Here is a 27,181-nt window from a genome sequence, read left to right as displayed (position 1 = left end):
ATGCTTTCTAGTGCACTATAGTAACATTGGCATAGACAAACACATTTTGTTGTGTGTCTTCCTGACATCATGCCTACTTTGACCAGAACTTCTAACTGTGAATCTGAAGTGAATTTACTTATTAATTTGATTTTGTCCTGCATCACAGTGCCCTGCCAGTAAGTGCTCTGTATGATTATCTCTAAAGATACCCACCACTGCTTGAAGAGATCAGAAAGCAAACAAAAACCCACAGAGAAAGGGGGAATCTCAACATCAGACAAACTTCATTTGTTTTAATAACAGACATGATTCTTTTCATAAAACTACTTGTGTGGCATTGCCTAAATACACAAATCGCAGACATTTGGTTTGAGAATTATTTCATCAGAGGACAGAAGGAAAGACTGGGTGTCTTTTCATTTGATAAAAACAACATTTTAAGGGCATTAGTCGTCTTTTAAAAAAGGAAAAAAAAAATCTTAAAACAGACAAAATCCACTGCCGTGTTACTACAGCGTAACTTCAGCACTTCTTGAGGGAAAGAATTTCTTGCACGAAGAGAAATCTCTTCCTAGTTCTTATAATAGTGATAGAACTTGAGCTGTCCCTCAAAAACTAATTCTTCAGAAATTTCATTTCATTAATTTAGAACTACCCAATCAAGCTAACATATTTAAAATAACTTCTAAATAAAACAACTCAGAAAAGCCAGACTGCAGACAGCATCTGAATTCTTATGGTTCTCCAAGACAGGAACAGTGGACCTTCACTGAAGTATTTCACACCACTTGCTAAAGACAGTCATCCCTCTCTCTCCAACCTACCATGGGCAATTACATGCAACTTCTACAAGCAAGCAATTGAACTTTACCAAGGAAATTACGATTGTCACAATGCAACAGAATATTAAGGCCAGTGAATAATAACTGAATAGTTATAAATAACACAAATGTCTACTAAAGCCTGCTTTTCCAAATAGAACCAGAACAAAAGCACAACAATTCTGTAGTGTACCAAGTGTATATTTCAATTTACTGTAATGCAGTCTAACAACAAATTTGGTCATAATTTACCAGATATACATAAATGATTTAAGTAGTAAAAGGAGATTCAGTTCCAAGAGAATAAGTTCATACCTTGAGGAAAAAAATCCCAACAAAACAAAAGGGAAAAAAAAAAAAGAAAAAAAAGGGAAAATACATTAAGAATGTAGAGCCAGGTCCAGTTTCTAAGCATTAAGTGAGCAGTATTCTAATAAAGCAGATTTAGGTGAATTTCAGATATATATATATATATTTATATATATAGACAGATCTACCAATTGTAAACTATGGTTTTAAAAGGGATAAATGGGATGGAAAAATCTTTATGCTATACTTACATATTCACAAAGCAGAACATTACTTTAACGTTTAAAATACTTTTTCATTCATATCTTTGCCCAACTAATTTCTACTTTGGACCCCACCAGAATTACACATTACTCATTTCAGTCTAGAACAATGAGAATAAAATGTATTCTTCAGTGTAAAAAAAGGCATCCCGCCCTCCCCACCCTCCCCAAAAAAACTATTCATGTCAGGTTTACAATGATGTGGAAACTACCAATGAAACAAGTGGATGATTAAAAAAAAGCATTTTAATTCCCATATAACTGTAGTTCAAACTTATCATCTCAGTTTCAATCAGCAAAAACAATGTCTTAACATTATGTTACTGTTCTATGGACAACAGTAAAGCTTGTCTCTTTAAATACATACCAACTTTGATCAGATGGAGCACCAGTAAGATTCTGTCCATCAAAGCATAATTCAAAGTTATCCACACAACTACCATAATTTAGTTACCTGATATAAAATAGGAAAAAATATACTCATTTTAAAATTAAACAAAGTTGAAAAATATGGTGACCCTCAATTGTTTTTTATACAGTACTGTCACACTGGCCTAGCTATGTGTCATGACAAATGCTCTGCATATTTACTCACTGTGACATAACAGTACATCAGACTTACTGTTCCAATGATTGCCTGAATTCACTTGCCTTAGGCTAAACAACACAGAGGAGTTTAAGGTGAAGGTGTAATGCCCTCCCCTCCCTATGAAAGGGGCCTGAAATCATTGGTACAATATTACAAGCTTAGGAAAAAAAAAATCCAGGTGGCTACGAAAATTCAAGTTTCAATGCCTCCTAGAAAATCTGAAACAAAGAGCATAGGAGCATATCCTCCTGAAAAGTAGACAACTCAAAGAGCATTATTTTGCTTTGGATTTTTTGTTTTTCTTTAAAAAAATTCCAGCAAATGAGCAAGTTAAATGTAATTTGTTTACATTAAATACTAACAATAACCCATGAAGTACAAAAGAATAAAAAAAAGTTTGTGTTCAATGATGAACGATGGGCACAATAGCCTAGTGTCCAATTCATATCACATAAACAAGCCAAAAAATGGACAAGTAAGAAATTATAGACCAAAAAGTTGTTTTAATATGACACTTTCTCCATTCCTTGTATTTTTATTCTGTGGGACTGAGGTATACACCAGGGAAACCAAAAAATTTTGAGAGAAGGGGGGCCTTAGAAGAGGGAAGAAACATTATTACATCAGATACCTTTTAGAATGACTGTCTCTTTTGATTAAGTGGCACAAGAGTTACCCATGCTCTGATCAGTCTATTATTTTCATTACTGGTCATTTCTTCTGCATTATCATTTTGAAACTGATGAATCAACAACAACCTTCTTTAAAAACAGACACTAAATTAATGCCATTAACAACTTCTCCAGTGCTTATCACCCATAGCACCTGCCAGCACAGAGCCAAAAGTTTTCAACCCAAATTTCAATATGGTGTTGGCAATATCTGTGACACATATTTAAATGATTGGCTTTCACCTATCAGATTACGGGAGAGGTAAGTTTTGTATGGCAAAGACATGCTTGTGGAAAACAAGAGCCACTAGCCCAAATTAGCTTCACTGACTCACTGACAAAAGTACGAGTGGATTTGGGAAAGCTGTCTTTGTATTTCCATACAAAGTTGCAATTTTCTTCATTCATGTTAACAGATACATGAATGTGTAACATAATTACAGTTACTACTATGTCTGAATAGGACCCAAGTAGCTATAGCCTATAAATAATAAAAAATACATTTTTCTTTTGATAACTGACTGTAGATGTGAGGACTCTGTATAATTCAACCAAATGGTTGTATGCTGTACAGTCCTGTGCAAATATAATAAAAAAATTAATAATCCTTTTTTTGCTATAAGGCTTTGACCCTACATTTTCACAGCAACATAACTACCATCCAGCCTGTACCATATTTCGCAAGCCTTCAGTCCAAAAATTCAAACAGTCAATCCATACAGTGTCCATTTGCAGCACCCTGAAGTCATATGCTCTGTCAGTCATCTAAAGGCATACAAACTTCCCCAGCTTCATCCCATCGAGACTGGTCATTCTGTTCTTCTACATCATCACCAAGCTCCTCATCACCTTCTCCCACTTCATTTTCTTCGTATTCTTCATCCCTAGGGAAATCTGTGTCCTGCACCTGGTCTGCTCCCTCTTGCCCTCCAGGCTGAGATTTATCTGCACAGTCTACACAAACTCCATAACGTCGTGATCCATGTCTTATTCCAACGCTGGCTGCTAGCATGAAAATCTTCTTGCACACCATACACTTATACTTTTTATCCTTTTTATGCACCTGTGGAAGAGAAATTTTACTAGCTGAATATAGGCGTATCAGGTAACATTTGCATATAGTACTAGAAAACTATTAATAATAACAGTAACAATTATTAATATAAAAATTCCTACTTTTAACTTTCCCAAAAGATACCCAGCACTGTTTAGAATAAGGAAGGACTACTGGAGATCTACATATGTACTCCTCAACAGTCATGAGCTACTGCCCACAACCAAACGACCTCCTTGGAGCTCAGCAGGTCACCTGTTCTGTACGCAGGTGAGTGTTCAGTTCTCGACTCCTCAGGGTACAGAACAAGACTCAGAAGCAATGAGAGCAGCGTAAACCCTTACACTGCACACAAGATAACAACTTGTTTAGAAAATTGCTTTTACAATTTTACATCCTAGAAATATTAAGAACAAGCAAGAGTTACTAAATTTAAGAATTCAAAAAGAAAAATTCTTCTTCCACAATTTCTCCTTCCCAACAAAATCAAAATCAACATCAACTTTCCAGGTTCCTTTGGTAAAATTTTTGTCCTGTATTTGAATCTGTGTGTAAAATTAGAAGGCTGTTGTTGACTAACCATGAATTTTGATTTCGAATTTTTAAGTATGTTGTTTGTACAAGTAACTGAATTCAGCAACCATGTATATTAGTTATTATTATCTAGGAAAAAATTAAGTTGAAGACCTCCTTCCATCTAGTGTTCCCACAACAGATTACAATTATGTGCTTAAATATCTCATTTGAAGTCCCATTGAAAAAGTTGCAATTTTAGATAAAAGAGAAATTACCACCCAGATGAGGGGAAAAAGAAATTAGGTCAAGATACAAATAGTTATTTCAGCTCTGCTGTATAATCTGTACAGCTGATACATGTGTTTTCCTCAGCCTCTAGACTCGCTGTGATAATACTTCACACAAGGCAGAATGTTTGAGAGTTGTTGAACTGAAAGTGGAAGGGAGGGGAAGAAAAAAAAAAACCCAGAAAAAAAGAAGTGTTCTGACTTCAGGGAAAGGACACTTAAGTGAAAGCACAGAACTGCACTGTGCTCACTCTACAACTATTTTCACACTGTCTGACTTCATCTCCTTTTGTGGAGGAAAAAAAACTTTCAGCTACAAGTCCTGGTCAGATACTGCAGGACAGAAAACTAAAGTCCCACTCTACTCTTCCGGGCAGACCAACTAACTCCCACTGTTGCTGTTTTCTCTAGTGAGCCACAAGGAACATGGCCATCAATGAGGCAGTAACGCCCCAATTCTCTCAGCCTTTCTCCACATGAGAAATGATCCATCCCTCCAGTCCTTTTCAAAGCGCTCCTCTGGAGTAGCTCCAACAGTTCCATATCCTTCCTGTTTTGGGGACCCCAGAGCTGGATGCAGTGCTCCAGGTGGGGGGGGTCTCATGAGGGGCAGAATGCCCTTCCTCACCCTGCTGGCCATGCTGCTTTTGATGCAGTCCAGGATACATTTGGCTTTCTAGGATGAGAGAGCACATTGGCAGCTCATGTCCAACCTCTCACCCACCAGCACCCCCAATCCTTCCTGGCAGAGCTGCTCTTGACATGTTCATCCAGCAGCCTGTAGAGATACTGAGGGTTGCCCCAACCCAGCAGCAGCACCTTGGAGAAGTGGAATTTACCCCACTCCATGTACTAACCTTTTCTATCTACAAAACTTGTCTTGCAAAATGAGGGGGTTTTTAAAATCACAGCTTGGAGAAGTGTTATTACTTTCTCACCACCATATGATCTTGCTTTTATTACTGCCCTAAAACTCACCTTGGAATTTATACAGTATATATTACAATGAAGTGTTATTTTCCTTACAGACTAGATACAAAGTACCTACAAAATATCCAAGACAGAGAATACTTTCTCTGGATCCTCAGCAAAACAAGTATTCAAGTCAAATTCTGAGTGATGCAACTTGCACAGGACAGGGTTAGCTGAACTGCTGGTTATGATACTGGTAGAATGCAAGTCAGACAGATGTTTACTTTCTATATCAGATATTTTTCATTCTTTCCTAATCTTAAAGCAGATACTATACTATAGCTTTGTCTAGTTGTGAAATAAACATTTCAGAACTACCCCAAGACACTGTGCAATTGCTGAATTAACAGGGTGCCCTCACAGAAAATGGTGATGCAGCATTATAGACCAAGATGTGCTGTTTTACTGCAGTAAAGCTAAGCCAAAACTGCTTTTCATTGTCTGCAGAATACTTATATACACTGCATCCCTTTATCACATCACTTTCAATCTTGAAATGACTGTCTTCATTGACACTGCATTTTCCATTAAGAAAACAAGAGGTACAGTTATCACAAAGAGATGTTTATCTTCATCCATTTCAGATTAAGATGGGACAATTTGCATTATGTCAAATCAGAGAACAGTTTCTTCCAACTACCAAAATACCTGAAAAACCCTATAAAACCCCACTCATACATGTGCATACATATACATGAACACTTGAGATTACCTACCAAGGAATGTCTCTTTACATGCTCTCTTCGTGTAAACAGCTTCCCACAGATGTCACAACTGAAAGATCTCACGCCTGTGTGAATGAGCAAGTGTCTCTTTAGTGTTCTTCTGTATTTGGCTACATAATTACAGTGTGGACACTTCAACTTGTTCATGATTAAAGCAGAGGAATCACCTGCAAGATAAGAAGCCATCAGGAGAACAGATGATGAAATACACACAAAAAATATTTCAGTATGTTCTGCCTGGTTCACAAAAATAAACAGGTGCTGAAACAATAAAGCAAAACAGATGACTTTTCATCAGCCAAATCAGGACAATGCCTGCCTGCAGAAATCACAAATGCTGTAAGTTCTCCATGTACAGTTCTACTAGAAAAATACCTACTTGTAACCAAGGCATTTTTACCACCATTTTTACCAGAAGTCTTATTTCATGAACTGGAGTAAGTTAACTACAATTTACCAATGTTCCATTTTTCTAGAGGTAAGTTATACCAGAAAACACTTTCTTCTGGATTAGAAACCCTAACTCTGCAGCATTTAGACAGTCGCAATCTTCTCTCCCAATATTCTATTTAGAATTACATGCAGGAACTTTCTGCCAAGGTCTGACTTGACAAACCAATAAAAAGAAAGTATAACTAAGTGAGAACAAATATTGATAAAAGGAGTAGAACACTAAGAGGTAGCAAAATTCTGAAACTCTCAAAAAGGAAGTTACTGGTTCAGACTTTACCTATTTTCTACTTTGATCTAACAGTAAAAAAATAAAAAGAGCAGAAAAAATTTCTGGAAGTACCAATTTCTCACTTCTTCCTTATGATGGAGGAGAATTCTTTACATAGTTTGCTCAAAGGATATACGTAAAACAGGTTTCATACAGCTGCCTTCTACTGTGTGAAAAAGAACAACACAGGATACTGTGAGGTGGAAAAGGCCACCACAAGGACAGTTTTGATAAGAGCACATTGACTCAACTTATTACAGGTGAGAATTTATGATCATCATCATAACCATCTAGAAGCATCCAAAAAGCACTGGCTAAGGCTGTGTGATTATGTGCAAGAGTTTCTAATGTTCAGGCTGGCAGGAAGAAAACATAAGTAACTGTGAGATGTGTGCACATGTCTGCAGGTCTGTATCTAGAGTTGCCTCCTTTGACCTTCAAAAGCCATCATAACATGGAAGTTACATTTTGCTAACATTCACAAGTTTACATTGGTATATTAAAGCACTCATGTGAGCTACATGTCAACATAATGTCACATAATGGCTTACATGGAATAAAGTAAGTCCTACACAGGCAGACATCAGGGCTCTAAGATATATAATTTAATGATTTAAGAACAGGCAGACCAAAGACCCAGGTTCTAATTTCTTAACTGCCAGCAAACTTCACCTCCTGATAACCAAATTTCTTCTACTGTAAACCCCAAAATATTTAAAACAAACCATAAGCCACATCCCACTAACAGCTCAAAGTTAAAGAAAAGAGGTAAGCATTACTATTACCCAGTACTTGATACCTTCTTTTTACTGAAGACTTTATGTATTTAAGGAACTAGCAAGAATTGTTTTAGATACGGTGGTGTTTTCAGTATGTTTTCAGACAGAAAAATAATTACAGATAATTGCTTGCTTGAACTGACAGAAGAAGGCTTAATTATAGCTGCAGTGAACTAAAAACATTTATTGCAATGAAATTTTTATTTTTAATAGCAAGACATGTGCTGAGATTTCCTGTTAAAATTATATTTAATTCTGTATCTTCACCATCAAAGTGTTCAATTTCAAGGGCCATTTATCTGCATTTAGCTTAGTAAAGGGGCGGGGAGGGGAAGCTATCAGGTCACTAAAGACCTCAGGTATCTTCACACTCAATCACAAAACAAGAACTGATATAAATCACATTCTGTTTTTACTCTTCCATACATTTGAATTCCTTTTCCTCCCTCCAAGGAAGTATGATCCACAAAGGCAAATGATATGGAAGAAGATTAAATGTTTACATAAATAACCTCATAACCCTCTAAACAAATGAATCAAATATTATAACCAGTGATACAAAAGATAGAAAACCCCTATCAGAGGAAAAAACTGAACCCACTCTCCACCAGATACACTTACCATTTTCCCAAGCTTCTTTTGGCCAAGATTCTGGCAGCAGTCCATACTTAAAATCACTTGAAGTACCCGGTAGCAGTCCATACTTGAAGTCACTTGAAGTACCCGGCAGCAATCCGTACTTGAAGTCATTTGAAGTACCCGGCAGCAATCCGTACTTGAAGTCACTTGAAGTAGCTATTAAAAACACAGTCTTACTTTAGCTTCCTGGGTCCTAATCAGTCTAATCTAATCTGTTTAGCAAAATATATATCCTTTTCAAACTGTGACAAAAATTTTTCTGACCTTAAAACAGCAATTATAGTATTTTTTCACATAGTATTCAATACTAAAACTAAGAAATAACTGCATTCCTAATTTCAATGAAATGAGGCCTTTGAACTACTCTCCACAGCACCATTTCTTCTCCCCATCCTGAGAAAAATTCAAAGCCCTTTTCATACTACAGGGACTTTGATGGTAAGGATATGTATTCCCTTACTATCATCAGGAGGGGGGGCTGAAAGGTTTTCCACTGGATTCTCTTTACAACTGCTTCATGCAATGACTTCACCCAGACTGTCACAGGCACCTTTATTTATATAAAGTATCCTACTGTGTCTATCCTACTATATTTAGCTATGTCTAAATCCTTTTCTGAATAATCATCTCTATTACTCTATAACCACATCAATTCAAAAGACCACAATTACTTGGAATATAACAGCTTAAAAGACTAGTTCGCATATTTACATTTGCTCTTAAGACAAGATCTTCTGCAGTTCATGTTGTCTTTGCACCCTTTTTTCCTCTTTAAAAAAATAAAACTATTCAGAAGTGAACAATGCCTCAAAAAGACCTTTGTTTAATTCTATACTTTATAACAAGTAAGAATTGCATCAGTGAACATGGAATCACTATTACAGAGCACAGAGAAGAGAACTATAAATAGTACACAATAAAGCTGCACTAAGAATTTGACAGAATCGTATTTGTTGGGCAAAAACTCTTCTGGCAAGTGCAAATCAATGTTCCCCCCAATCCCCAAGACAGGAGTTTGTTGGAAAACATGAACTCATAAATCCATTACTTTCCTCACAGGCAAACAGCTGTTAAATAAACAAACTGCAGTGGCAACTGGCAGATTTCCTTCGATTTTTCTAGATGGTAGTTGGGTCCTCACACTGGATTCCCAATGTCACCACTGTGAAAAGTCTTGAGGAGATGCATTCTTGTTTTCAAGCCTGAAACTATACATTTTAATAGTCCAAAGACTTATTTTTATCCCTACACTGTTCATTCTAAGGATTTTTTTGGGAAAGGAAATTCTCTTAGGCTAAACCGGCATTTCATGCAGCTTGTGGCAAGCTGCATATTTAAACACTTCCAACTTGCAGTTTTACTGGAAAAAAAGTACAGATTACAAATCCTCACAGCATGAGACACAGTAGTTTCATTTACTGCTCAGGCAGCATTACTATTGGCAGCAGTGATTTGGTCTGCAACGTAAGACAACAGTTCAAAAGGATATCACTTAGCAAGTAGGAAGCTTATAATTCTATCCTATCCATTAGACAATGGCAAACAACAAGCAAAGCAGGATCATGACTGCCAAACTAGGCATTCCATCAGAGCTTTTAAAAAGCAGAGCTTGAGTGAATGAAGAGAAATAGCAGTATTTTAGCACATCTAACTACCTATTTTGGTACAAAAAGAAAGAAGAGGGAAGGGAATAAATCTCCCTCTCCTTTAAGAAACAAAGCAGTGAGGAAAATTTTTTAAATTACTGATTCTAATAGCTGTTATGTCCAAAAGAGGCAAGAACTCCTTACACTAATTTGGAGTGATGGACTCCAGCAATGGCATCTCAACAGCTCAAGGAACAGAACACAGATACCCTATAGACATGCCAACTACACATTCCTTTGAGGTGAGGAGGAAGACTTCTTTCTGTAATACACAAGAAAGGATTAGTGAGGAAGCAGTGCTGTACAGTCTGGGTAAGAGCAAAGATGACTTGATCTTAAGGCTAAAAGCCTCCAAATTAAAGCAGACTTCAGGATCTAGCAGAGGAAAAAAATGAAACTACTTTTATAATGTTTAAAGTATTAGATCCTTTCTTTATAGATTTTTGTCCCTGCACTAGAACTGTAGCTGAATGTAGTTGAACAGCTAAAGGTCAGTCAGTAATAAAATATTTTAATCACTTTCCCCCCTTATAGGATGAACATCTGGAAGATCAGTAGACCAAGTCTTTAATGTACACAGATGTAATGCTATGCTGCGTACAGGCAAAATTGTACAGGTTCCTTCAGAATAAGCATACACTATAGATTGACCATAACTAAGAGTTGGACCAAACTGAACACATTTATAACACTGTCACTTTGACAGTTCTTCTGTATTTAAGAGAACACAAATTAAATTTCACTAGGAACCCTTATGCACACAGCTGGTATTTAAGTTTGAGAAAACTTAGGAGCTCAAACCCCTGCATAGTTCTAGATCTTAGCACAAGACTCAGCAGAGAGCCAAACAGATTTAAGAGCTGTCATCTAGTCTAGGTAATAGCTACTAAATCTTTCAACCTCCAATTGGAAGGGAAGACTCACTACAACATGAAAGAACATCAGCACAGATACCACAAGAGATAAGAGGTTGCTACGCACACTTCACTCTCTGCATAGCACATGACTAAGTAGATAATAATTAAACCTAATGCTTATTCCTAGAATAATTCATTGACCTAGAAAACCTGCTTTCTAGATTAAGCACACATTTAATGTGTTCAAAACAAAACCATGAAAAAGGCATCTTTAGTGTCTTAATTGCTCATCCAAACAGGATAGACTTGAATTACACACTGTCTGGAAGCTGGAAGTGCAATACCTAGCCTCTACTACCTTCCCCAGCCAGACATAGAGCCACAGTCAGGTATGCTTCCAGAACACGTTACAGAGCCCTGGGGCTCAGAATATCTTCTCCCATTTCTCCTCTCACGCAGGCTACTGCCCCCTGAAACCTGCTTGCAAAACTAGACAATCATCATCTGACTTGTTCCAGTCAACTTAAAGCCAGATGACCTTGATAGGAGGCTGGAAGCAACTATGGATGCAGTCGTACTGGTAGACTGGGGGTGGGTTGTAAACGGGGAAAGTATAGACAGGTAAGGCAGATCGTTTGGGGGGGGGGGGGGGGGAAGCTAATTAGAAGCAATAATATTCTGTGTCTCCAGACCAAGCCATCTGACCACAACTTTTCTCTGATCTAATGTTACCTTTCTACACTTCAGTTGATTTCTAATAGGCATAAGTTAATAACTCAAATGTCAATTATCCTCAAACCTTTACCCATTCTTCCAGCCTGCATGGATAAAAGGCTATCAGTAATCTGATCTTTAATAGAAGTCAGCAACAAGCAAAGCCAAAATAATAAGAAGTAAAACAGAATTCAAAGAAGCTGATTAACTATCAGCACTAAAATTCACACTATGTTGATTTGAGAAGAGATAAGGACAGTGTGAAATAAAATGAAGTGGTTGTGTAGGCTCTTATGCCACTAACAAAAGCTATCAAAAACATTTTATGTTCTACTGCATTTGTTCTCAGGAAAAAGGATAACCAGAAGCCAGATACAATGATTTTCAGTTTTGAAGACAAGAGTTAGGGGTACACCACCAGAAAGAGAAAACATGTCTAAACTAGAAACACCCCTAGCTTGACAGGTTTCCCTCTTTTTCTACAACTAGAAATATGCTGATTTGGGGGGCAGAAAAGGAGACATTACTGAGTAGGAGATGATACAGAAAATAATGAGAAGTTTACTGACAGAAGCCACTGAACAGGTCTTATAGAAAAGGACACAGACATATGGTGCACGGAAAGAAAAGATACAAAACTTTAATTAGATACAGCTGTCTGTAGTGAACTTAACTTCTGTTTTCTTTACATATATTAGCACTGGAAATAGTGCCAAAATAAGAGAAAAAGAAATAGTATTTTTTCACTACGTTTTCTGACACTGATGCTCATCCAGATCAATTAAAAAAGACAGAAAGTAGACAGGACAAGCGATTAGGCCATAGCTTTCAAGGATTGTAAAGAAAGCAGTGGTAATCTACTGATACAATCTGGATTGCTATTAGAGAGCTGGATTTGTTGCTTATGTTAGGTAACATGACAGAGGAAACAGCACTGCGAAGACTGACACACTAAGACGGGGGGGGAAAAGAAAGTATCTTGCACTCCCTTTGTTCCCAGAGTATTCTTCACATCTTTAACCTTGCTTCTTCTGAAAAGGCTTATTCTGGAAGCACATTACTGCTCAACTGCCTCTTGCAACAGAGGGCTTGGACATACTTAAGATATTTCGCCAACACAGTCTTACTCTTACTCATACTCTATTACTCCCAATTGCTCTCAATTTTTCTATTTTTCATTCACGAAAAAGTGGTATATTGCATTGACTATGGAGTCAGATCTAGCATCAACTAACCCTGACAGAAGACCACCAACTGATGCCAAATACATTACTGACTTGCTTTTCAACTTGATTATCATACCTTCCCTGAAAAATCCCGTCCCAAGAAAGTGAAAGCTATTTTGCTGATCTCATCCAACAACTACACCAGTTAAACACAAGAAAATAAGGAACTTTCCTCATGCAGACCATTTATTTGTGTGTTAATTGTTCTCATGAACCATTTTTATTTAGATGTTCATCATCGTCAGTATTTCACAAATGAAAAAAATCAGCACTTCAGATGGGTATTTTTCCAGTAAGTGAATGCATCGCACTGGAACTCAAAAGGATTTTCAGGCAGAGAAGATCTGTAGACACCACAAAACCTTCTTCCCCAACCCGTTCGCAAAAAAGAAAACAAAAAGCAAATTGACAACAGCAATACACAAAACATTGCCTAGAGTAGTAGGGAGAATGTGAGGATCTGCTTGTCTTTGGGATCCTCCCTTGGAGAGGTAGGAAGAGGCTAACCCTTAGATGTTGCAGTGTTATCAGAGGACTTCTAAAAACCTATGACATCTTCAATACCAGACTACATAGGGAATGGGGAAAATAAAGTGGTTAAAGGTCCACCAAGGAACTTAAATCTTTTAATCAGGGTATCAGCTTGAGGTCTAAACAAAATCTGACTGAGGGTTGTAGTACCATGGAAAAGCAGGAAAAATACACAATTATTTTTTATTTTGTTACACAGTCAAGTGGGGCTTATTCCTACAAGAAATATATATATGCGTCCTGATAAGTCCATCGACCTTGATTTCTTCAAATACAAAGATACCTGTCTTTATTGTAAAGTCCTAATCAAGTTGTGTTATGCTCCTCCCCTGTATCATGACAGAAGCTGTGACCAGCACTACATTTTTTGTAAGCAAGTTTAGCTGCTGTTTGTATCCTTCTGAAAAGTAGTTGTTTCTACAGCAAGCTGAATTAAATTCCTTAAGAACCCCAACAAAATCAGTCAGGAACCCTCTTGTTTCACCAAGGGCTGTTTTAATCTTGCACTTCTTGTCCTTTTCCCCATCCCCACCACATGTACATGACAGCATTATCCAGCCTGAAAATCACAATAACAAATTATACACTTGTAGCTTCATAAAGCTATTGGGATATTGCATGCAAGTCTCTGCAAAAATCAACACGGTCAGTTCCAGAAAGCATAAGCAACACCTCACAGCTGTGTTCTGAAGTCTGAGGATAGGACACTTGTATAAAAAAAGAAAAAAAAAACAGGCCCAGATGAAAGACATATCCAAGAAGTGATGAAAATTGACAAAACAACCCTGTGAACAGACATTAAGAATATGATGAATTACGTTCACTGAGCTTTTATGAACTTTTATAACTCACTATAACACTGTGAGATGCTGACTGAAAGCATGGTTATTTTCACCATGGTAAATGGTTAATTTGTAGGATGCATGATGGCTGTAAATAGTAAAGACTTTTTAGCAGATTATCAGCTAGGGGGGAAAATACTGTGATAGGTGGTAACATTCAGTGTTTTAGATAAACAGTTACTTTAATACAGCTAAAACTGGAGACGTCTTGAAAGCTTAAGTAAAATGTAAGTAAATATAAATGTAAGACAGTACAAGAAATTTCAAAACCATCCTAACTTTATGGAGCTTTTTTAAAGCTCACCAAAGTGCTACTTTTACAGGGAAGGTGTTAAATATAAACTAACTGGCAACACAGGGTGAGAGGAAGATGAAGCAGCTGATATCCTTATGGATACATGTAGAAAGACTCACATTCAGCAAGGAGCAGTTTAACATATTTGCTTTACTGGAACAAGAGGGGTAGCAGATGCTTCAGAAAGCTCTTACTGTTTATTATCTAATACTTACCTAGCTGGTAACTGGACTGCTGCTTACTGCTGGTAACCAGCTGGAAAATTCATTTACTATAGAATTTGAAGAGTGGCTTCAGGGATAAATTTTTGTAGTGAGAAGAGTGTTCTGAAATAGGCTTCTCTTCCATATATCTACAGTATTTATTTCCCATCACAAAAGCATCAGACCAACCCAAACCTAAATCAAGGGCACAGAAACTCACTCTGCATGTAACTGACAGCTCATAACCACTGATGTTATCCCCATCAGAACATGACAAAGCACAACAGTAGAAGGTCGTTGTTTCCCTTTTAGCAACCAATGGGACAGCATGCTCCTTAGCTCTGAACATAAGAATCTACTATTCTTTATTTTTCTTCTTATAGAATTGTCTTATATCTATTCCAGATGACATTTTCTTATCCATTTTTACCGCTCAGTGCCTATTATTTTTGGTAGCTTTTCATCCCCATAAGAAATTTAATCCAAAACTAGAAAGTTACTGTATAACCTGCAGGTTACTCTACAACTCATTCTTGACATTCTTCCAACTCTCCACTCCTTCCTCTTCCACCCTTTCTTTGGCATAGAGGGAGCAGTTAAAAGAACAGTGTTTAACAGTGGAATCTATCCACAGAGCAAAGCAAAAGAGCCACAAGTAGAAGAGAAAGAATACCTAAAGGTGAAGCACAGACTGTGGCTGAAAAGTAAGCTATACCAAGCCCTACTTCAGTCGCTCTTCTTGTTTCAAACAATATGCAGGCATGCAAGAACTTAGTAAAGGTATTATTACAAAAATACTAGATATGGCTTCCAAAAGACTTCTAACACTGGCAGAAAATGTACTTATGTACTTGGGAACATATATGCTGTGCTCTGAAAATACCAAGGAGATTACTAGGTGACTAGTATTTTAGACTCAATAAAATAAACTTCAGTCTGCAGTCACAGAGCTTTCAATGGTTTTTGACAGACACCACAACACATATTCAGTATGCTCTGTCTCCAATATAGTTCTTTTCATCAAGATGCTATATGGATGTATTTTGTAATCTAATTCTTTACCATAACAAGTTACTGGAAACACTGGTGCTTCTGTTAAAAAAAAAAAAAAAAAGGAACAAGGACTAAACATACTGCACTATCCATGTCCTCCATTATTTCTCCAAGAAATCTTCACAGCATATGTACAAAATTCCACAGCATCCAAACAAGTATTTATATCTGTTGTTGGTGCCATCGTACAGTAGACACAGTCTCTGTATTTCCATCAGTAAAAGAGTATTGAATATTTACCCCATATAAATCATCAACAGAAATCACATGCTAAATTGTGTCAGAAATTTGGTATTTGTGCAGCTAATACACATTTCCTCAGCTCTTGCTCCAGACCTTCTGTTGGGTCCTTTTTCACGGCACTGCAACTAGAGCAAGTAGTGTAGCCCAGCACAGGCAAAATTTTTGTGTGGGTGCTGAGGACTCAACATCCCCCACCATCCACATGCTTTACTTAGGCTAGATCTAACCTGGTGCTGTGGACCTGAGGCCTATTAGCAACTGGCATGTTCCTGAAACACAGTCTCTATTGTCAGTTCAGCCAGAAGGAATCCTGGGCAGTCTAACAAAGCTTAGCCAGTAAGAGAAGTACAGGAAATTCACTTCAGAAGCACACACTCCCAAGTAAAGCTAAAGCAGACCTACCCAGAGTTCAGAGATGAAGACCAGAGATAAGTAACGCCCCTGAAGCATTTGCAGAAGTGCTCCTCAGTACAGCTGCTCCTCCAGAGCTGCGCTGTTGTGCCACACTACTCACTAAGCACATGAAGGTCTCTTGTACTGGAGAAACACATCTCCAGTCCCAGCCTGCACAGCTCTGCACTGGCACATGTCACTGCGGTGCCCAGGCACCACTGGCACCGCACAGCACAGCCATGAGTCCCCACATGCCCCCTGTGGGACCACTGCTCGCCTGTGTCCCCAGCCCTGCAGGCAGGAGCAGAGCAAGGCCCCTGGAGGAGACAGGACACCCACAGTTCCTTGGTGTTTGAAGCATGCATACATTTTAAACTGCTTTAGAAACAAGACGCATCTAAAGAACGTTGTTCCGCTGTACCTCAAGTCCACCCCTAATTTGGCTCCTACATTGCAGTAAGTTTTCAAAACTATTAATTCATCAAAAAGTGAGGCAGGTAAATGACACGACTTCAAATGGATACATCAGCTATTCATACAGCATAATAATTCAAAAAATAAAAAACTGAACTTAATTACATTGCCCCAAATGACAATTACACTATGAACATTCTGCTGCTTATAATTCTTTGTGTGACTGTATTTGTTTAGCAAACAGATATTTAATCTTATTCTACCATTTACATTAACCATGTATCCTTAAGGAAAAAAAATCCTATTAATTCTATCACTCTCAGGATTTGTTTAAAGCATAGTTAAACAAAAATATATTCCCTTCTAGTATATGTCCAGTATTGTGGCATCTCTTGCTAATGTTTCACAAACCTGTTGTAAGTGTTTCTATTATAGTAGCCAGGATTACTCTATCTTGTAGCTTCCCACATATCCCAACAATAAGAATCAGCAGAATGTTTCTGGGTGACTCAGGTGAAGATTACCAGAAAGATCTTTTGCTAGTGGAGGGAAGGAAATTACAAAGGCCCTTGCTGTCTGTACAATCAGCTAACACTAGCCACCAGTTATCAGTCCTTGATTTTGTGCCGAATAGTTGCCACAGATTAAGTACAAATGTAAGAACTGTAGCTTCTACCAGCTGCTAAGGATCCCCATTTCAAGTGTCAAATGCAAACAGCACATTACATACTGTATGGCACAGCCATTCTCTGCTCTAGCTGATGATCCGCTGCTGTGCCCCAAGGCAGAGAATCAGATTACCGATTTAGTAACCTGAACGGTGTGCTGACTTTACTAATCCAATCCAACATACCTTTACAAAAGTTACAAAGTCAGGTACTTCATTCAATACTTTAATTTTCAAATGACATAACTGTCATTAAGCAATATTTACCTGCTTCTTCTTTAATAAATGACAAATCTTCTTCTGGATATGGGACTGATGGTTGCAACACTGAGCAATCTTCAGAGTTCTCTTCTGTATTAGGTGGTATATTATAAATAAATCTCTTTGCAGTTTGGTTTTTCCTTCTTGCTTTTCCAGGTTCTTGAACTGATTGTCCCTGTGCACCCATGTCATTCCACACGAAAACTTTTCCCTCACCTTGAGATTCATTTTCAGCCATTTCAGGTGAGCTGTCCTGGACCCAACTGCAGTCATTCATTTGGTAGCTTTCCATTTGGCCCTCATCAATAGGGTAGGGATCATTCTCAGTTTTTATGCTACTTGCCAAGTTGGTAAGGTTTCGTGTTGCCCAGAAGCTGGCAACTTTTTGATCCCTTGGAGATAAACCATCCCTACTAACAGATCTTCTGTTGTAATCCACTACAACAGTCTCTGGAGCTTCCGATTTTATACTTATGTTTAAGGCATCTTTAATGAAGTTGCGGCAGGACTGGACAACCTCCGTCATCTGAAGGTAGCTGGCCACCGACATCACTTCAATGGCGTTTTGGCTCGTAAGCACGAGGTTACCAGAATATAAGAAGTCCAAGATGACAGAAAAACCTTGAACAGCAACAACATCTAAATAGGTAACAGTGGTTTGGTTACGGCTTTCTTTGTTTGTAAAGCAATACAGAGTCTTAAAGAAGCGGCTGCCTGCAACCAGGATGTTCTTGTGAGCTCTGAAGACCCTCCCACTCACCACAATATTAACATCGCAAAGAATGCCTTTCTTCCTCTGCTCGTTGAGCTCTTGCAGGAGCTGATAGCAGTAAGAGTTCTCATTTGGCCTGCTGTTAAAATCACAGTATCCTTCATTATTCAGTTCTGATGGTAACTCTGCCTCCTGCAATTAAAAAACCCACAAACATAATTAGCTCTTAATGAATACTGTCCTTAATTCTTCAGGACTGTAATAAGGATATGAAAATAAACGAAAGGAGACAATTTTAATCAAACTATTTTTTTGTTATTTATGTTCTTGGTTACAAAGGCAGACAGGAATATATAATTAACAAGATATTTCTGAAAACTAAAAACCATGCTCTCATTCTGCACCTTCCACCCCCAAGTTTGTTTCAAACAGAACTAGAAGATTTGCCTTCAGGGCAAAGGAAGGGAAATTTCAGCCAAAAGTAAGTAAATACACAGTTGAGTGTGAAGTGCTTGTTATTCCTAACCCACACACATTAAAGATTCAGGAGTCTCTCTTTCCAAAGATTTAACTAGATGATTCTTACATATCCAACCCCTTGTTCTTCTCCAGAAATCTCCACTTAAACAATTAAGCAGAATCCTGATACGTGATTCAGCATTTTCTTCATGCTGAAATACGAATACATAGATTAGGCCTGTATGTCCCAATCTGTCCTGAATGTTTTAAAGGAAACATATTTCTAAAGTAGATATAACAGCAAAGATATTTCTTCTAGTTTTACAAGTTAAGCGTTTATCCTTTGTTTTTTAACTGTAGCAGGTTTAGGATTAAACAGTGTATCACATGACAAGCAGGCAAAATACTGCAGATAACAAAAAAACCCTCGACATAAGCTTCCATTACAATACCTAACTAAGACTTTCTTGAAATAAGCCTCACAAACTTTCCAGTAGCAACGCTGGCACATACTTATCACACACACACCACCTTTTTACAATGGGATCTCAAACATGGCTTCAGAATTTTGCTAAAACCTGATCTTTTCATACAATCCAACACCAAGAAATAATTCATTATTAAAGATTAGTTCAGTCAGGGAGAGGTCAAGAGATCTGAACTGGATTTTGGAGCACATAGAAGACTTCTAACTCATGTTTAGATAATGATGATTCAGCAGCTAGGATAATGATGGCAGCAGCTAGGAGAAAGCAGAAAACACAGACTGGCGTATTTGAGACCATACTTATATGGGGTTGACATATGCTGCCATCAAGAGCAGCAACAAAGACAGTCTGTTTCATACTACATCTCCAAGATTCTCTCTTCTTCCCTAGCAAAACTGGATAGCTCCAAGCCAAATCATTATTTTCTTCTCTCATAATCTAAAACACCTCACTGATTAGGGAGCTGGAGGTGTTGTTAAAGCTCACCTGCCTCAACATTATACATCAAAATCAGTATTAAAAAGGTAATGTTAGCACTGTCATGAGCCCATAATCTATGCTGGGACTAAAATACACATTGCAGGAAAGTACTACCCTTAATTTGAGACTACGGCAGAAACCAGCTACATAGATTAAAAAAGTCACTTTCCACCACACAGAAATTAGTGGATTAAATCACCTCACCTCAATTTACAACCCCACTGGAATGACAACTGAGGCTGTATCTACATCTAAAACGGTATTTACATCTATAAGCAGCAAATAAGGCCCGGTATAACCAAAAGAGAAACTGTGCCATTTCAGTATCTCCTGCAGAGAAATTTCGGTTTGCTGTCACATTCAAGTTGCTTCTGAATCTCTACCCTTCTCAGAAAAACACTTCATTGAAGAGGAAGAAATAAAAGCAATTAGGCTTTTATGTGAAAACAAGCAATAGATCTTTGCCCAACCTCATCTTAATTTTTTCTGTGTACTTTCTGACACACCCCAAGTACTCCCTCAGATTAAGGTTGTGAAACAGTTTGCCCCAAATGTGGGACAGCTAAGTCTGTCACTCTAAATTCTCAGCAGATTTGGGTTCTGGACTAGCTTCCTGTCACTTCAGCTATGGAGCACTGCATAGTTTCAAAACACCAATTACTGACACTGGATCAGATTAAGATGAAAATTATGGTACCCTAAAGTGTTGTCACACTCGTCAATCATCAGTGACTTGCACCTCACACAGTAAATGTTAGGTAGATGCTATGATAGCTGCCAATTTCATTCTTGAGAGCACATTAAACACTGCATAAAATTTAAAAAACAACCTGCAGCAGTTCTTTTCTTTTGACAAATGTCTGATTAAATAATAGAGACAGAGCACATTTTAACTGAGCAAGTATAAGTACCCAATCAAGCTGGGACCATAAATAAATTGATATTTACAGTGAGGGGCTTTTGTTTCCTGAGAACAGGACAAGCTCAAGGAAACTAACATTGTGCTCAGTTTCAAATAGTTAGACTTTTCTGCATACACAAAAAGATAAATTACTGTTTTATATGTATAATTCATTAATTAAACTTGCCCAAAAGCAAACAGGAGCAGAAACAGATGATCAAAAACTGCTACTAGACATTTAGTTTGTTAAGTTTTCTTTCTCCTACTGTTCCATCAGCATACTCTGTCCCTGGGAGGAAGAACAGTGAGGGCAGGAAGAATTAAAAGAAAACCCAAACCAATATAACCACAGATTCCATCTCAGCTGCATGTATATGAAAAGTAGTTATGCCACATTTTTTAATTCTCCACTACCACATCTTGCTCTACAGCAGTTCCCTGTGCCCCCAGATTAATTGGATCTTCTAACAAAGTAAGCTACCAGTAGCTTCTTAATCTGTGCAGCTACAGAGCAAAATGTTCCCAAAATATGGTCCCATCAGCTGCACACGATGCTCCACTGTCATTGTACACACACAGCATTGCTCACAGACAACTCAGCAATTTCAAATTGTTTCATTCATTGCCTAATATCAAATTGAGTAGTTTGAGGTTTAGTAAAAACACTACAGGAAAATACAGTAAGTGATAGTCTTTACTCCGAGGCCTGATGTCCTCCTCAACTTCTTTGCTCTGCTAAGAGTAAGTCAAGAAGTTAACTTAGAACACTGTAATGTAACTCTTACATCTGAAGCATGACTTCCATTCATCACTGCTCACATAATGCAAACAATTCCAGTTCGCATGGAAAAAATAACACATCAAAGGCCTTCCTCCTTTTGGAGAGCTTCTGCCTTAAACCAACATGCCTGTTAGGCTGGAGAAAGCTTTTCTGGCAGTATTTCCAAAGCTTCGCTTTAAATTATGTCCAGAGAGAAAATGTTTTAAGATGATGGTTTGAGAGGAGGAACCCCCAGCAGCCAATAAATCTGCATCTTATGGACCCACATTCATCAAAGAATTAAAATATTTTCCCACGATTTCCCAGTAAACATCCATTTCTTAAGATTCTTGCAACACAATAGTCTGTTTACTACAAAAAACAAAGGTAGTTTCAAGTTGATGATAGATTTCCTTAAGCTTTAATATGGAGAAAAATTATTTTAAAAACTAGAATAGAAAAATATTCAAGGCTTTGCTCTTAGAAAGAAGCATCGGCTGACAGCTCAATACCCTTGAATTACAGCAGCTGCAACCACTTGTGATGTATTTTGGCATTCCAAATTAAATGTATCCCAAAAATAAACCAAAATCATCACTCATTTCTTCATGAGTGTAATATCCAACAGACCTATAGAAATTTCCACTGCTTTACTGTCTTAACACCTACAATTTCCTTTCTGCACTTGAGTGGTGGCACTGTGCCATATGTTTATTAGCAGCTGCTAAACATGCCCCGCAGTTGAGGCTTGTCAAGTCCATAATACATGTGTGCTGTCTCCAACAAAAAGGCTGAAAGATCTCTCCCAAGTTTCATTAAATCTAAACGGCTTTGCTGCCTCATTATGTATGTTGGAAATACGGTCAGGGTACAAATTACCTACTGTTGTTCCAAGTATCTGGTATCACAGCATTAAGAAAAAAATAGAGCTATTGTTTTGGTATTAATTTAAACATATGTATCAAAAGAAATTCAAGTGCCATTAAGAGTATGAAAGGATACGGAAATTAAACATAGAAGGGAAAGAAAACAGAGATTCTTAATCAGGTTTTTGATAAAGCAGCTGTAACATGAAAGTACACCACAAAGAAAACTACACTGACTCCTGAAAAACTGCAAACTTGTGAGAAGTTTTTAATGGAAATCTAATTGCAGAGGGATGCACAAAGCAATGTTTTCCACTTGAAAAAAACCCAATCTCTGTACAGCTACCTTTGTCCCAACCTTATCTTTAATACGGTGCAGAAGAACCACTGACTCATCTATCCTACTGTTTCATTTATTATTACAGTTACTACAATTTTCTCTTAAACTATCAGTGGTATAAAAGCAGAGATTCATTTTTTACAAATATTCCCATGACAATGAAAGGTCTTCAAATAAACACTTACATTCTTCAAATACATACTTACATTAACTTGTAGGCTACTGTGATAACAAGCCAATATTCTGTCCTCCCTTCCACCCTCCCGGTATTTAACAGTTTTACAAAAGACGGAGGATAAGTGGACAGAAAGAAAACAAAAATAAACTGAGTAGGGAAAAATGCTTGGAATAGCTTTTATTTAAATACAGGTAAAACAGAGTGAGAAGCTTCCAAGTGTGGCAGGGATTAGCAGCATCCACCAACACAGGAGGCTACACAGTGACAGAACATAACTTCTACAGAGTAAGCATTCACAACTCAAAGTTGGAAACTAAGCAACAAGACGGTAAAGAATATGCTGCAATAGCATTATGCAAAAGTGGAACATTTTCAAAGATATGAAGAGGTAACAGAAACTAAGAATGAAAGTTTCTTAATTAGAAACAACTAATTGAAAGCAAATTTGGCTGAAACACTGCAGAGTGAATAGCAAACCCCAGAAGACTGGAGAAAACTAGTAAGACGACCTACTACCATGAAACATCTGTAACAGTAGCTGCTATAAAACTACACTCACTGAAAAGGTAGTATTAATCATCTTGAAGGTGAATGTTGCATTTGTAAATCCAAAACTAATATTTTGGATAACCAGTATTTTGTGCACCATAAGGTTTCCCTTCCAGTCCTGTAATAGCTTCACATAAAACTTGCATACATTTTCCAAGTAGTTCTAAGAAAACTATCGTTCACCTAACGTTTTATCAGTCATCCTGTAATCCTGATATCCTGCTCGAACATTTGACTAGCAGCTCTTGTCCAAGGTACCCTGAGCTCCTTAAGAGTGCTCAAGCAATAACCTCAATCCAACTATCGCATTGTATTTCAGACTCCAAATAAAGCTATCCAGCCAAGGTGGGTGTTTTAATTAAAACTGAATTCTAAATTCAGAAAAACTGAGTGACTGATCAATTAATTCCGGCTAACAGCCTAACAATTCAAGGACTAGCCTAACCTGAAGCAATACTAGCTAATACCCGCAAGCAAGTTGAACGCCAGCGAGGCGATCGAGCGAACTTCAGTAGCGCAGGCATCCCTAGCAGAAAAGGCTGCAGAAGGCTGCAGATTCAACACAAGTATTCTTTAGGGGCTTTCCATCCCCATATATTCTAGGGCAAGCCCTGCCTCATTCGTGAAAGCAGCCAAGAAACACAGTGATTTGAAGTTCAGCGGGGAACGTGATGAGTTTCACTACTCCTATAGCGTTAGAGCGACGCTGGCATAGTAACACGGCTTGCAGGAAACCACATGTTTATCTCAAACACACACCAAGCGATTGCAGACTTCTTGCTCAGCAACTCAATCTAAAGTAACGCAATCGGGGAAAAAAAGATTTCAACGTGAAGAACTTGAGTACACAGAGTTATCCGATTAGTGAACCGGGGCCACACCGCTAAGCACGGCAGAGCAATTCCAATTTCACGCCTCCGAGTCCCCATTTCACAAGCGGTCGCCGGCCGGACACTGGCCTCCCTCCGCCTGTACCGCAGGAGGAAGTTGTAACGAGCGTATTTAAATCAGTGCTGTGACACTGGGATTCGTACGCAACTTTTTTCCCACATCGCCGGTTTATCTTCACGAGATAAACAGATGAACTAATGAAAGCGGTAGCCGCCAGCGCCGGACGGATAACGGGAACGGAGTACAGCCCCGAAAAACAGCTCGTGCTGCGTTTGTGTGCCTGCCCGCATCCAGAGGGAGAGTCACCCCAAATCCCAGATGGGGCTCGTCTCCCGCTCCGGACACGGCAAGCGAGAGCACCGCGGCGTGCCCAGCCCGCCGAGCAACAACAACCACGAGCAGCCATTTAAAGAAGTTCATGCACGTGGGCACATGAAAACCTCACCGATGCGAAAGGGGAGGCCGGGATTGCCCCTCCCTCCCCGCCGCCCCCTCCCCGTCCCGTGCCGTGCTGTGCCGTACCTGCTCGGCGCTGCCGGGCTCGTTGAGGCGATGCTCGGCGGAAAGGTGGTGCCTCAAGAGCAGGGTGCGCTTGTAGTTGCGGGTGCCCTTGCAGAGCTCGTCGTGCCCCCCGGGTAGGGGCGCGCCGGACATGATCAGCTCGGGGGGCGCGGCGGCGGCGGCGGCCGCGGTGCACCAGGCGCAGGACATGAGGCCGGTCTCCTGGCAGTAGTAGAGCCACGGGAACTCCTTGAGCCAGGAGCCCTGAAAGGAGATGTGCAGCTTCTGCAGCAGGGACTTGGGCCTGGCCAGCGGGAAATGCCGGATGCTCTCCCCCTCGCCGCTGCCCTCCGCCTCATCCCCGCCGTCGCCCCCCGACCGCCGGCTGCTGCTACAGCTGCCGCCCTCGGCGCCACTGCCGTCCCCCAGGCTGCCCCCTTCGCCGTCCTCCTCGTCGTCGCTGCTGTCACTCAGCGAGCCCCCGTCCTGGACCAGCTCCTTGCCCTCCAGCAGCCCCTCCGTCTCCAGTCCCTCCGCGCCCTCCAGCTCCATCTCTTCGTCCGCCCCCCGCCCATTGAAGTGCTTCCGCGGCCAGGCCGCGGCCTCGCAGCCATTGTTGGCGGCGGGGTGGGCGGCCAGGAGCCCCCCGCCGCCGCGGAAGGCTAGAGTCCGGCGGTTCCTCTCGGCGAACATGGGGCCGGCGGCGGCGGCGGGGGGCGACGCCGCGTCCTGAGGCAGCAGCAGCTCCTTCTCCTCGGCGGTGGTGGCCTCCAGCTCCTCGGCCTCCAGCCCCTCCAGCTCCGCCTCCTCGTCCGCCCCGCGCCCGTTCAGCGCCTCGGGGTCCTGCCGCTCCCAGGCCTCGGTCCCCGCCGCCGAGGCGGCCGCCGCGGGGGTGACGAGGCCGCCGCCGCGGAACGCGAGCGTCCGCCGGTTTATCTCCGCGAACATGGCGGGCGCGCCCCGCGCCCCCCGCCCGGCCGAGCGCTCCGTCCGCCGCGGGAACGGGGCGGGGGAAGGAGGCGCCCGGCTGCCGCGCGGGGGCGGCGGCCGAGAGAAGCGAAGTCCGGCCGCTCGCTCCCCGCTCCCCCGAGTCCGGCCTGGATCGCGGCGGGCGCGGGGCTGCCCACAATGGATCCCGCTCGATCGCTCAGCGGCGGCGGCGCTTCCGTCCCGACAGGCCCCGGATCGGGTCGGGTGGCAAATGAACAACGGGCTGCCCACAATGCACCGCGGCCGCCGCCCGCCGCCGCCGCAGGGGAGGGGAGGGGAGGGGGGGCGCGAGCGGGGGGCGGGCAGGAGGGACGGGGGGGCCGGCGGGGGGCGGGCGCGCGCTGCGGCCGCGCCGCGTCACGCGCCGCCCGCCCCGCCCCGCCCCGCCCAATGTGGGGCGGGGGGGGGGGGGCGACGGGGGTCGACCCCCTCCGTCCCTCCTTTCCTTCCCCCGCATCTGCCCGCGCCGAGGGGCCGCCGCCCGCCCGCTCCGCTGCCGGAAGCAGGGAGGGAAGGGGGTCACCGCGGGTCCCGAGGGGCAGCGGCCGAGCCTCCCCGGGGCCGGGGAGCGGCGGTACCGTTATCGGCGCGCGGGGCGGCGCGAGCGCTTCCCGCACGTGCCGGCGGGGCGGGTCCCTCTGCCGGGCGTAAGGCGCGAGGCGCGGCGCGCGCGGTAACGCCGCCGGGCGGGAAACGGGAGCGGGAACGGGAACGGGAGCAGTCGGGAGCACCATGGGCAGGTGCTGTGGGGTGACCCCGCCGGGCTGCACAGAATCACAGAATAGGACGAGTTGGGAGGGACCACAGGGGGTCATCCGGTCCAACCTCCCTGCTCAAGCAGGGTCAGCCTAGAACACATGGCTCAGGGTTGCTTCCAGACGGTTCTTGAGTAACAGGGAAACTCCACGATCTCTGTGGGCAACCTGTTCACTACACCGCCACTTGCTCACTTCTCCCCCACGCCCGGTGTGGGGGGAAACAGAAAAAGAAAAGCAAGGAAACTCATAGGTCAAGTTACAGAATTGCTTGGTATGTGAAAAAATGAGAGAGAGGGAAGCCAGAAAAAGTGCTCAGGCAGTCACTGTCCACTCTCCAGGGGTATGCCAGTTCTCAAGAAGATGCCCAGCCCTTTCCCAAGAAAAAGATGGTTAATTTCCCTAAACACTCTCCTCTGTGCTCTGCCCTGGAGCACAATGTTATGCAGCATGGAACACTGCTGTCCTTGGTTTAGTTGTGTCACCTCCCCCCCGTTTGGCACCCCCAGTCTTTTCTCTGGTGCAACAGAGTAAGAAACAGAAGAGGCCTCGGTGCTGTGCCGACACTGTTCATCAGTCACAGCCCATCCACCCACTGTGAAGAACATTTAGTCAGGTCCAGTACTGCAGATAACAAA

The 27,181-nt window shown here is 41.1% G+C and overlaps 1 protein-coding gene across 1 annotated transcript; it reads right to left on the bottom strand.

Moving 5' to 3' along the window:
• Positions 1-247: 247 nt before the first annotated feature.
• ZBTB10 (zinc finger and BTB domain containing 10) lies at positions 248-26,029 on the bottom strand. Its single transcript, XM_039549293.1, has 5 exons — positions 24,820-26,029; positions 17,680-18,577; positions 8,311-8,484; positions 6,181-6,356; positions 248-3,698 (listed from the first exon to the last, which is right to left on the bottom strand). The coding sequence occupies exons 1-5, from the start codon at positions 25,744-25,746 to the stop codon at positions 3,393-3,395; spliced, it is 2,481 nt and encodes an 826-aa protein (XP_039405227.1). The 5' UTR covers positions 25,747-26,029; the 3' UTR covers positions 248-3,392.
• Between the last annotated feature and the right edge of the window lie 1,152 nt (positions 26,030-27,181).

The sequence above is a fragment of the Corvus cornix genome, chromosome 2, assembly GCF_000738735.6.
Source record: "Corvus cornix cornix isolate S_Up_H32 chromosome 2, ASM73873v5, whole genome shotgun sequence".
NCBI lineage: Eukaryota > Metazoa > Chordata > Aves > Passeriformes > Corvidae > Corvus > Corvus cornix.
Note: the sequence above shows the minus strand (reverse complement) of the source record. Positions and strands in the feature narration are given on the sequence as shown.